We start from the raw sequence: 13,558 nt of genomic DNA on the forward strand, positions 1-13,558 counted from the left end.
TAACCTGTGTCAGTGTCCTGATTTTTCTCATCATCAACATCACCATCGTCGTCGTCGTTGTCGTCATCATCATAATTTTCACTATCTACTGAAGCTTGGCTCTCTTGAGAGTATTGTAAACAAGGGTTGTTAAATATTCCCTTCCATATTTTAATGCATCTCATCTGAAGTGGCTCTGAGCACTTGCACTCTCCCAGCACTGTTTTCCTTAGCTCTTTCCAGGCTGACAGACACTCCTGGTTGACCATCGGGAGCCTGCATTTTGCTGTATCTGCCTGGCATGCTCGCTGGAAGCTCTTATACACTAGAAAACAGTAAGGGTCCTCTCGACAGTGTTGCTTTGCAATACTGCAGTCGTTTTCTAATTCTTCTGGATGTCTTTGGTCTTTGGGGTCCCTGTGTTGCCTAAAACTCAGTCCAGTATCTGAGCTTGAGGAAGTTTCCAAATATTCTGTACAAATAGGTATAAACAGAGATATAAATCAAATGGAAGACGAAACGTCATCACTGGTCAGCTCAAAACAAACTCAGGAAAAGGATAATTGTCTTAATGCAGTAAAATGAATGAAACAGCCTCAGTTTCATTCTGATCTGTATGTAAATACATTATAATTTCAGATTCCTTCAGACTAATGAATCTTCCTCAAGCTTACTGTGTCCTGGTAGCTCTATTATACAGTCTACTTTAACAATTCGGCTGCTGACAGTAATACGAGAAATCCTCACTAAAATTACTGCATAAAGGGACTCATCTCACACAATTTTAACAACCTACAAGTTAGACATATCATGGATTATCAGCCTAATTCACTGCATAATTTGTAAAGAGAGAATGGTAATTCCCAAAGATGGGTCACTCGTTACCTAAACCAGTCATTTAAGACAGACAGGGAAAATTACTCCTGAAAGTATCTACCAACACCATAAGCTATCACCTGTAGGTAAAACCGTTCCTAGTGTAACTCCATCCAAATTTTTTGTTATGCTGGTGAAAAATGTAATCTTAATCAGCAAAAAATATAAAATTATTTCATTTTGCTAGAAGCAAAAGCAACTGTTCCAATGACATTAACATCAGGTTTTAGATACCCACTCTTCTTGTTTGGGGCAAGGAGTAATGGATCGGGATGTTATTCCTTCCTCTGCAATTAAGCCATATATTCTACTACTATATGATGTACTCTGATTGATGCCAGCAGGGAGTGATGGATCAGAGCTGGAAATCAACCCTGGGGCTCACTTTCCAGACTCTCATTCACTGGCTAATTTTACCTCTCTTATGTCAGCTTTGCTAATCATTACTCCAGGAGACATTGGATAAAAACTGCAAGCCTTTCATGCACCAAGTAATTCTCAACCATAGAAATAGGTTTTCTGAAGGGAGAAGAGTTCTCAGGATGATAAAAAATAAATTTAAAGCAGATGGATCTATTGATTATAATGGAACTTTTAAAAGGATGCACTTTATTAAGTACAGCTTTATGAAGGCAGTAAGTGTGTTTCTCACATCCAGTAATCTCTCCTACATGTAGTGAAGATGCTTCTGTAACACAATGTGACACAACTGCACAGCTGTGCATCCCCATTCACCTAGAGTCTCATTCCCAAGGAGGGTGGATGTGACTCCCTATACATAACATAGATCTAGTGGCACTCAAGCTTCCTTGGGCAAGAAGTAGCCCTCAACACACATCGTATTTTCACTCTTACTTGCCACTAAATTGAGCAAGAGCTTAAGAAACCATTTGAATTTCTCACATGCATTTTATTGGTTTTGTTTATTTTAAAGCAGATATGGCATTGCTTTTGTATGCATGTGGGTGTGTGAATATAATAGAAAAGACAAAACTAATTATCAGATTTGAGAAATATGCAAAGAAATTTGAATCCAGTTAAAATGAGGGTTACAAAGCCACATTTTTCTTTTTGCTCTTCATAATTAAAACTTTATGTTTAGTTACCTTTCTTAATGCTGCATTGTTTCCCAAGCAAAGTCGTGATGCTACAGAAATCGTCTGTAGTGCAGACACAGTTTTTAAATTCTGGGTATTCATCAGCCAGGACCTGGATGATTCTATTACATCCAATAGCGTCTTCTGCCTTGCATCTATTACCTAGAACTCCCCGTTAAAATTATAATGTTGTTAATGTTTATGAATGCTTAAGGGATATGGTTACATAAAACAATTCAATTGAAGGACAAAAACAATATGTTTTGCCAAGAAAAGATGGTTTGAACTTGATTTTACTTGAAAACCTGTCATAATTTACAAATTTTAAATAGTATTCAGAGCGATATAATAAAGTTGTGGGTACAATATTGCCTTCCTTTTTTATTCAATCAGAGCTGTTTCCAGAATGTCTGTTTCTGTTCTCATTTCCAAAGTACATAAAACCTTAAATTCACATCTTTTATTGTAGATAAATGAGGTACAGAGAACAAACTCAAAAGGTGCACCGGAGTCAGGGGGCATATCCCGAACAGAGGCACTGAGACACTTATCTTGGTCCTGTGTAGAAATGAGGTGCCTGGTACAGAGATGGGAACTCACATTGCAGGCTAAGATACTGCCACATAATGGAGTAAGAGAGGGGAGACAGGAGAGCAGGGCAGTCCTGTGATAACGATGATGCTAACCCCATGCCAAGAGATGTCAGCTCTGGTTCAGGTCCCTCGCTTACATGAGGATGGCATGAGCCTACAAATGCCTGGCCTTTCACATATGCCCTCAGGCTGCCACACTATAGAACAACTTCACTCCCTAAGTTTGGCAATGACAACAAATTTAAAGTAGTCCAAGATATTCTCATCTTTTTTTTTTTTTTTTTGGTAATAAAAATAAGGGAGAAGTTAACATAAAAAAAAAAAAATGCCAGTCCAGTTTCAAGCGCATTGCTCCTGTGTGCACTTGGACTCATTGACAAAAACATGCACACAGGCTGTCAGATCATATTTTCTTTGTGTATGTAGCAGAAATAAAGAGCATGTCTAGTTTGTGGTACAAAGACAAATCAACCCTCTACTTTAGGGACTAAACAGTTTTAAAAGTATTTCATTACTTATTATTGCTTAAGAATGTTACAAGTTACTTAAGAGACTTACAGAAGACACAGTTTAATACCCTTTCAGAAAGTTTTATTTTGTGAAAGCCATGGTCTACCTCGTCAAAACAGGTAAGCAGATCCTCAAACCAGCACATTTCCCCTCTTTGCTTCATGGATATTAAGTGTCTCACAATATGTAGGACAAGGGGTATGTGGCTCACGAGACCCAGGCTGGTCACGGGGCATCACGAGGATAGGTTTTAATCTACCGAGCACATTTGCTATTGTCTCTGCTCTGTCAACGGTGATGTCTGGCTTCCTGCCTTGCTGCATCCCGGGTGACGAGCGTGGAGCAGCGGAGATGGCGCGCTCCGGTAAAACTGCAAACCTAGCAGCCATGTGTCACTGCCACCATGGACAAGCTTTAATGTAATTAGAGCCTTAATGTCATTTATATATTGTTGACATAAATAGCAACGGAAGGCAGTCTAGGCAAAGCCCTGCAAGAGGAAACAGTGCGTTTTGCCTGTGCCTGAAGGAATGGCTATTAGCCGTTCCAGAGTGCACACCCCCATCCTGCCACCCCCAAATCCTTCTTCAAACAGTGCCTGTATTGCCCTTCCTCCAGTTGCTGTTGCTGACTAGGGAGGGTTTGAGGGTGTATTAAAATGTGCACTGCTACAGGGAGATGTCGCAGTCCAGCAAGAGCTACAGCTCCCAGCCTCTGCTCCCACTTCACCTCTTCTGTAAGCAAAGGAGGAGGTCATGGTGCCTGGGCTTGCCTGTACCCCTCCAACCCCATCTCCAACTCTCCTTCTGCAGTTTTAGAAGTAGAGCATGACCCTGACCCTTAGTCCTCACATTTCTTTCTTTTTCCAGTAGCCAAGGCGCTCAGGAGATCTAAATAGGAGCTACTGAAGGTCTTAGACATAGCACACTCCTTGACCATAAAAATAGGGTGGAAAATACATGGTGACATAGGAACTATGGAGGCCCGTGGAGGTGGGTGGGTGGATATGCTACTCTATATTTTATCAAGTGAGTAAGGGATAATAAAGGTATTTCAGGAGACAATTTCAGGAGGACACATTCCAGGGGCAGAAAGAGAGCAATAAAAATCAGGCAGGGCTTGTGTAAAAATCAGATAATTTACAAAATTTATGACTGTCTTCTTCAAATGTCCCGAGGACACTTCAAGGGTGAAGGTGAGTAGAGATAGGAGAACAAGAAACACAAATCCCGATATATTTTATGCAGCACCCCAATCACACTCGGCTCATCCATCTTCACGGCACTAACGAGTTGTGGTTAGGAGTCAGGTACAGGGGCTGTGTTCAGAGTGGCCCTCTGCAGCATGAACGTACTGCGTTGAATCGCAGCAGCTGAAAACTGGGGGTGAGAGATAGGTTGTGGGGTTATGAACATACAAAGGGCACAGACAGAATCAGGAAGCACATCAGATTTATGGGGTTCGCTTGCCTGGCTGCTTGAAAGCTGGGTAGAAATAACCTATTATCAGTATAGATCTGTTTGTACACTGTGTTGATTCAGCTGTGGCGAACAGCAGAAAATATTTAATTGCTGGTTTTCAATTATTGTTGCTTTGGCATTGATTAGTTCTAGGTAATATATTTTAGCTTATACATACATTTCCAAGGCATTTACAAAAAATACTTTCTGACTTAATGCTTGGCAACCATTACTCATAATTCGATTTATTTATATGTACATGGGACAACAGATAGAAGCATGAGAGAGCAGAAGCTGACACTTCCAGAGTCAGTCTCTGCTCTTGCACTGTCAGCTCTTCAGTCATCTCAGTGGGAAACGCATCTGAAGGATGCAAAGTACTGGGTCTTCTCCTCTAAGACTGGTGGGACCACATCTGGAGTCCTGTGTCCAGTGATGGGGTCCTGAGGACAAGAGGGACATTGGCACACTAGAATGGCTTCTTCAAAGTTCCACATATGTGATTAATTGAGTGGAGCATCTGTCCTACGAGGAGAGAGTGAGAGAACCGAGATTGCTCAGCGTGGAGCAGAGAAGGCTCAGGGGTGTTTCAATGTACTTATCTGCGCATATAAATACCTGATGGGAGGGGGGTGAATAAGGCAGGGACAGACTCCTCAGTGTAATCCAGTGACAGGACAAGAGGTACAAGCTGAAGTACAAGAAAGTCCATTTAACGGTCATATTTTATTTTTTTTTTTTTTAATATGAGGGTGGTCTAAAAGAGGAAGAGGTTGCCCAGAGGGGTTTTGGTCCCTCCGTCATTGGAGATATTCAAAATCCAGCTGGCCACAGTCCTGGAAGACATCCTGTAGTTGACCCTCCCTCGGCAGGGGGTTTGGACTAGATCTCCAAAGATCCCTTCCAACTTCAATGATTCTGTTAGTCTAAGAAAAAGAACTCTTCCAAATCTAACTCAAAATGTGATTTCTTACTATTAGAGTGATCTGAGATTTTTTTTTTCTTTTTAACCCAGATGTTTCCAGGTCTGAAAAATTAAGAAAATATATACTTATGGTTAAATCAGAGCTCAAAATTTTCTATTTTTTTCAGTGAAATGAAGAAAAAACCCCAGAAAATCCCAAACCTTAAAATCTTCATTTTGCAGTGCTGAAGTATTTTGATGTCTCAAAGTGAAAACTGTCAATTCCATCAAAATTAAATATTTCAGTCTTTTCCATCCTGATCTGGAAGCTGACTCATAGACATTTCACTTGCGGAAGGAAGCTTGGACTCAGAGGGCTATGAACTGAGACTCTGAAAATGCTGCTGTAGTAGCAGGGGAGCAATGATGGACAGTTTGACAGAGAAAAGAATGACTTAGGCAGTCATCTGGAGAGTGTCTCCAGACCTGCTCTGAAGAATAAGAGATGGAGGTTCTTGGAGGTTACAGCCTGAGGGACTGAATTATTGAATTCATACACAGAGTAGGAGTACAATTATCAGGTGTAGTTAGGTTTTTCATAAAGAAATTAGCAAAAGGAGTATTTGCCCCAACTCCTTTGTATTTGCCTATTGCCTCCAACTAACATGCTTATGCTCAGCACTGACAGACCTTTTCCATTCATACTGCTCATCCATGAAGTTTCTAGTCTTGCACATGTAGAGTACTCTTGACAGACAGTATAATGTTTCTTTTACTAATAATGCAGCTGGTATTTTCTGTCATTGTTTCTATGGACTGTCTGAGAGGTACCATCAGCTGTCTGACTGTGGGTTTAAACCCTCTGGGGTCGTGGCACCTAATAACCACATTTAGAATAATTTGTCCTAGACTCAGCACAACATCTGAGTGCCCTGGAATGCTGGAGAGTCCTTGCCAAAGGCTATTTTCCTAAGGATATATACAGATGTAAAAACAAACAAGCAATTACAAGACGAGTTTATTTGCAGAAGGTTTCTCTGACCCAGTTACAAACACCATTATTATCAGTGAATAAGCAGATAGGACAATAAGTGAGGGAAATCACATATTATGGGACAATGCAATAAATCCAAAGAGGAGACCACAGAAGTCATCATGCTGGCCTCCTTCATCTGGTTGCAGGGTATGATGAAGAATAGGCTACAGTAAAAATCCTGATCCTTATGTCAAGTAGTCTTGGTGCTAATGCCTTTGTGAATGATGTGAGAGAAGCAAATTCATCTTCTGACTTGGGGAAGAGGTTTGGTTCTAGAGAGCTCATCTTTAGGTCATTGTCTTGAGCCTGAAAATACTGCATATTCCAACACTTTTTTCTAAACAGCAGCCATATCTTTTGAAACTGTTCCACTTCACATAAAATATTTAAAAGCTCAATAGAATATGAGCTGAAACCCAGTTCCTTTGGGGACTGTTGCAACCATTAGATTATCATGTATTTTTCATTTACTCTGTCTGTCCTTAAAAGTATTCAGCCATTCTATGCAAAGTAGATACGTATCTGGAAGAGGACACACAAAGATCCCTCAGAGAATTTTCTGCTCTTATTATTTTAAATACTTCCTTGTGACTTGAGACACTTGGATTCAAATCTCTGCTACAAATCAGACAGATAGACGTTCAGGTAGCTCACACCACAGATGAATGTTCTAGCAATGGGCTATTGAGGATGAAGTCAGGCAGCATCTTCTGCTGCCTGGATTCCCACACAGACCATACATGAGACTGGATCCTGATGCCAAGACAGACAGAGGGACATTACCTTATCAACTCTGCTGCAGCTGAGCCTCAGAACAGACTATGGCATCAGTATGTGGCTGGTTTTGTTCAAATAATGTCAATATAAGGAGAAGGGAGGTTTCCATGGAGATATAGATACCTCTGATTCCCAGTGACAGAGAACCTGCCTTGTGTAATTAAGTTGCTAGAAATGGCAGTTATGTACCTAAATATCCTTGGCTGCATTTATGAATAGGACCAAGGTATTGGCTAGGCTAATATCAAGTGACTGTGTCTATACTGCTGCAGTTTTGCTGGTACCTGGTCTGGGCTGAGCCAGCTAGACTGTGAAGATAACGTGGGGCTGGAGCTGCTCTAAAAAGGCAGTTTTCTGCAGCCAGGGTGGAGGTAAGATAGTTTAGTTGTATGGATATATGCTGCCCCATGACAGTTGAACTCAGGGCCAGAAAATAGTCCCTGGCCCATTTTTCTTGCTAGTACTGATGTAGCTTTGGCAGATCGAGGCTCTTGACATTTATCGGTCAACAGAGGCATCATTACTAGCTTGGTCTAGCGACATTACCACACTGTACTGCCACTCTTTTTCTCTGTTCCACATTCACAGCACCTGGCAAGTCAATACTCAACATTTAAGAGAAACGTCTCAGAGCGATTTAAAGAAAGAGAGAGTTAGTGACTGATAACCCAAGATTTGTTCAAGAAGATAATAGGCCTTCAGTGAAAGGAATATTTTGTGAAAGGAATGTTTTTGTCTTGACGACAAGACAGACTAGGGTGAGTTTCATGTCAAACCTACAGTACCTAGTCTTTCTTCACTTAAAACATGCTTTGCTTGGAAATGACGCACCGCATGTTGGAAGTGCAATAAACAGAGACAGAGACTGAGTTTGTCCTTTCATTTGGGTGAGAATCTGTTCAACAGACCAAGGAGGCTTAGTCACATTGTAACCTGCACTTTATTGCACCGTCACTCCGTCAAGTGACATGTATCGCTGCATAAATACAGTGTGACTCCCTAAAACACAACTTTATTTAAGGCATGCATTATTTGATTTGTTTCTTATTCCAACACAATATTTGAAAATTACTCTAAGTAACTACAACATTGTTTTGGGTATCCTGTGAGATTGTAGGATCATAGAATGATAGAATGGTTTGGATTGGAAGACACCTTAAAGATCATCTAGTTCCAACCCCCCTACCGTGAGCAAGGACACCTTCCACTAGATTAGGTTGCTCAAAGCCTCATCCAACCTGGCCTTGAACACTGCCAGGAAGGAGGCAGATCAACACCTCTGAATTATGGAAAGCAAGGTGGGAATTTTTTTCCAGCTGCATGCTGGCTTTGTTTAACAGGATCTCACAAGAGCATAATTTCTGCGGCATTCAGGCTTCTTGAGTTGATTCAGACTGACTGTTCACAGTTTAGAAATTCCATTTGTCACCTTATTGAAGAGACAGTATGACCGTTACTGAAAATAATATTGGCCACTGTCAAGGATTTCAGAAGTTAACTGTCTTCTGCTGTCATTTTCTCTTTGAAATCTCACTGACTTCGTTCAGTACCGAAGCAGTATTATGATAAACTGTATGTACAACCATTCAGCAACTGAACATAAAGCTGGGTACACCATAAAGAATTACCTGAAATATTGCAGACGTCTTCAATGATATTCCAGACACTCTCACATCCATTTGCAACGTTTATATATTGCTCTGTCAAGTGCAGACAGTCAGTAGTCTGGGCAGTAGATATGCTTGTGAAGTACATGAACAACACTGTAAAAACAGAATATAATGACTATCTAGTACAACAGATACTGTACTGACATTTTTCATGTACACTTAGATTATAACAATACAATTTAGTGTATCTATAGATACAAATTTTCTACTAATTTACTTTTTAACAGAATAAAACTTTTCCTCAGTTTCACAATTGCGAAATTAAATATACATTTTCTATTTTTAAAGTTGCAGTGTGGCATATTTTGTATTGTTATATAATGTTATACGTTGTATAATAACATTATAACATCATCCATAGCTATGTATGACATCAGTCCATAGATACATAGAAATGACTGCAGTTCTGAGACCCATAATAAGTTATAGAAAGGAAGGTAGTATAAAATTCAGAGGAAATAGCATTTTATTTGGACTGCAGTTTTGTCAAACTGGAGACCACACAGGAATTCTTATGACTAGACTGTGTGAAAGAGATTTGACAGCTGCACAACTGTTAGATAATAAATGAGATTTTATTTCATAATACAGTACTCTTCACCTTCTTTGGTTTTACTTCATACAAGCATCATTTCTTGCAAGGAACCCGACATTTATGTCTTTATCTGCTTCCCTGAATGTACTGAACCTAAAGGCCATGTTAATTGCATAAAGAAATTTCTGAAACTGAAGAATGATACAAAGGTTTCAAGGTAAAGAATTTTAAATCAGCACCACCTCTGGCTTATCAGTTGAAATTAAATTGCTTTGCTAAGAAAAGACAAATCAGTTGGGATTTAGCTCTTTCATCAACATTCCCATGGTAACACAACTTCTAATTTGGAACCATGTGTCTTAATTTTCTATAAAATTAAGTTTCAGACACTGATTTTGTTCCTTATCAAACTAGCGCGGAACACCTGATGGGAGTGTTTTCCTTAGATATTGAAGGACACAGCATCTCCCAGACCAAGTCTCCTTTTTCTCCTTACGTTCAGGCAACTTCATATGGAATTCGAGGAATTTCCAGAACTATTTAATTCCTTAAACATCATCTGCAAGAGGCATGAAATATTCCCTCAGGACTTGTCCAGATCCCATCCATAGAAATCAAACATTTCCAATGATACATTTAAGAAATAAGAAATGAAATATCAACTATAGCTCTCAATAATCCTAAAGAGCCAGTACTGTTTAAAGGTGATGCCATCCCTTCTGTAAATGATGCTTACCTGTGATAGAATAGCACGGCTGTAGGAAACACTCTACGGAGACATGTTGTTAAAGATGGAGCAACATTTAATATTTTACAACTGGCAGGTGCAATAATCTGGTGTGCCTCAGGGACACATAAGAAGCCACGTGTGCTTACCATAGCTGGTGCTAATCCTTCCCCAGTTGGGCTTATCCCTGTCAGTTCTCTGATCTTTGCAGAGCTGGCTATGAGGTCAGTGATTTCCAGCTTGAAAAACTCTTTTAAACTGCTTCTGCCAGTCAGTCTAGGAGACTGATGGACAGAAAGGGCTCCTGCCACTTGACACTGAGGAATGTGCAGCTGGCACATCCAAAGGGACAATTTTGGCTCATTATGACAACATTTTAGTCCTGAGACTGTCTCCAAAAGTTCTTTATAATTGTGAAATTGCTCACTATTTATTTATTCAGATGACAGAGGAAAAAAGGTTGCTGTATACTTTACAGGTGAAAATGACTGTACACATATATATAAGACAGTGCAAAAATCACAAACCCGGGAACTTTTTAAGAAAGAGTATTTTGCTGGATGACCATTTATCTATTCTGCAGGTAATAACACGACCAAAGATTTATGTATCTGATTAGGATCTGCAGCACAAAGACTCTGTGCTGTCTCCCTCCTGTTAAGACAGCTTTTCAGAACCAGTGGCTGAAAATGAATAGCCAAAGTAGGACTGATTAAACAGCCAATTAGCAGCTCCTGCTCCTTTGTAAGGATTATTTCAGAGAGTGTTTACTTCAAACCCACCTGCAAACTGTGCCCACAAAAAGGAGGAGATGCTTTTGCCAAATAAAGAGCCCAGTGGTATAATCTATGATTGAAGCTAATTCAATCTAAGAAAGGGCTTCTCCATATCTAGTGACATACTACGGATGAGTCTTTTGTTTCCTCAGCAGGGCACAGGGGTATACTGTGACAAGCCTACACAAAACAAACTGGCCTATATGATTTCAGAATCCAGTGCACTGTAGCTTATAAATCAAATTGGCAGCTATTACTTCAGTCAGTCACTTTAGTCATTTGCTCTAATGTTTGGATTACTCAGCGACTGCTTTCTACTTAGAAGAGTTCAGGGCATCTAAGAGTTAGTTTGTAGATAAAACTTTTAGAGGGATCCATTTTGATACGAAGGTGCATAGATTCAGATTTCTACAGCTGTATGTATTTTTGTACAGATGTCTGTTGATTCAGTGGGTAGGTGCAAAATTCCCTGTTCTGAAGAATCTGGTGTCTAAAGCGAAAAAGAGAAAAAAAAACCCCACATTTTAGCATCTTCATTTTGCCGATTGGGAACTGTGGAACGGAGAAATTACAGTGTCTCTCCCATGATTGCTGAATTATTATCTGGCAAATAGTAATGAATAATGGGGAACCAAGCTGTGGTTTCTATCCAACTGCAAGATCCGCAGGATAGCTGGCTCCAAAGGAGAAGGGCAAACTACAGTTGAATATAGTTGGAATATAGTTGAAAAGTTGTAAAGGACAACTGTATTTTAACAAAACCTGGGGCAGAGCTACCTACAGAACATTTTTAACAGTGGAATATGAGTTTAGAGTAGTGAGATGTTAAAGAAATCAGCATGCATAGAGTTTATAGAGAGGAGAAAAGGAGAATAAAAGAAATTAAAATGTACTTGTCTCAATGTATTCTCTTCTACCAATTCCATCTGTACCGGCTTTGTGGATTTTTTCCTTTTTCTCCCTTCAGAGCCAAAGGGAGACGCCAGTAGCCCTCTGTGTAGCACTGCCAGCACTAAACGCTTTCCGCTTAGCAAACAAGTGTCTGTTTATTCAGACAAGGCATCCCAGTTGTGGGTCTCCTCGCCGGTTCAGCTTCTTATCAGTGCTGGCCCTGCTACCCTGCCTTACCTCCCGCTTCACACACGCTGCCCGGAGCCGGGCTGAAGAAGTCTACTCCAAGCCGCAGGCCCCGGCCATCGAACACCAGTGCGGACCCCCGACAGGTACCTGCTCGCCCGCGCCTTGAGGCTCCCCAGGACACGGCGCGAGGGATGAAGTAGTAAGGGGAAGGCACGGAGAGGAGAGGAGAGGCCGGCAGGCGCCGGGGGAAGCGAGGGTCCTGGCGAGGCTGGGGGCTGCTCCCTCCCCGCCTCCCGCGGCACTTACCGAGGCAGAGGAGCGCGGCCATGGCCGGCCGCCGGCGGCTGCAGCTCCGCGCCGGGCGGGTGGCGCCGGGCGGCAGGTGCCGGTGCGGCACCGCCCCTTCAGCACCCGCCGCGGGGACAGCGCCCGCCCCGCCCGGCCCCCGGCCGCCCTTCCCGTGCCAGGATGGAATCTTCCTCTTCCCACCTCTTTCGGTCGGGAGCGGTCGACGAAGCTTGCCCCCTCCCTCTTCAGCCCCGCGAGCTTCCTTTGCTGCCGTCGTGACACCCTCTGCCTGCATTCCGCTTTTTGCCATGATCGCTCAGCTGGGCTGTGTCCAGATGACACACGGTTCTTGGGTGTTTTCCGCGGGATCTGGCGCTCCCTCCGCATTCGGTTCCCGCTTGATTTCCGGAGAAACTGACAGAGCGCGTCTTCGGCTGCTGCCTGTAATGTCTCTGGAAAATGCCTGTTGCTATGTCTCATCATCTTCCATAAGCACTTTTCAACGTGTTTTAGAAGTGAATTTGTTTGTTTTCATCTCAGATGTGGAATAGGATCATGATCTATTAGGGAGCTATGGAGCATGTTGGACAGCAGACCAGAGGAACAAATAAATAGCCTACAATCTGGATCTATACCAGACTATGGGTCTAACTGCAGGATTTTCACTAAAATACGTCAAAAATCAGTTTGCCATGCAAAAGTCAGCAGCTGACTTGAGTACTTAATAAAAAATAAATCAACTATAAATCATACAAGCATACACCTGCTGGCTTCACTGGATGCCCTTTGCTTTTGCACTAGAAGGAAAAGTAAACAACTGATCCCTATTGATTTCTTCACGTTACTCATGAGTCTTGTTGTCACAAGTTGCTTATACCATATAGAACATTTTTAATTGGATTTGGTCATTGAATGCTTAAAACAGGAAGACATCATAAAACTTCCAGCATAGCTAGCAGAGATATACAGTGGGTGAAATCCTATCCCTATCAGCAAAGCAGAACTTGAGTGAAATCCAGATTTTGCTTGTTTTTTGTTTAGCTCAGGAAAATTCAATCTTACATATAATTTCTTATTTTTTAAACTTAGTTAATTTATTACATTCCTTATTTAAACTCTTAATTCCAACATTGCTACATACTTGTCTCTTTCTTTTGGAAAGTGTATTCAATAAAATAAAATACTATTTCATCCAATATATCCAACATCGAGAAAAAAACCTTATTGTCAGGTAAAAGGAATAGCCGCAG

General features: G+C 41.2%; 1 protein-coding gene across 2 annotated transcripts in view; it reads right to left on the reverse strand.

Moving 5' to 3' along the window:
- GFRAL (GDNF family receptor alpha like) overlaps positions 1 to 12,348 on the reverse strand; it is a 28,433-nt gene extending 16,085 nt beyond the window's left edge. Inside the window, exons 1-4 of one of the 2 annotated variants that reach the window (XM_086608323.1) lie at positions 12,327 to 12,348; positions 8,861 to 8,995; positions 1,962 to 2,114; positions 5 to 451 (exon numbers count right to left, since the gene is read on the reverse strand). In XM_086608323.1, the coding sequence (XP_086464449.1) occupies positions 5 to 451; positions 1,962 to 2,114; positions 8,861 to 8,995; positions 12,327 to 12,348 (757 nt within the window). Of the gene's footprint in view, positions 1 to 4; positions 452 to 1,961; positions 2,121 to 8,860; positions 8,996 to 12,326 lie in introns of both variants that reach the window. The other variant, XM_086608322.1, reaches the window with a different exon arrangement.
- Positions 12,349 to 13,558: the final 1,210 nt, after the last annotated feature.

The sequence above is a fragment of the Tauraco erythrolophus genome, chromosome 2 (assembly GCF_009769465.1).
Source record: "Tauraco erythrolophus isolate bTauEry1 chromosome 2, bTauEry1.pri, whole genome shotgun sequence".
NCBI classification, from domain to species: Eukaryota; Metazoa; Chordata; class Aves; order Musophagiformes; family Musophagidae; genus Tauraco; species Tauraco erythrolophus.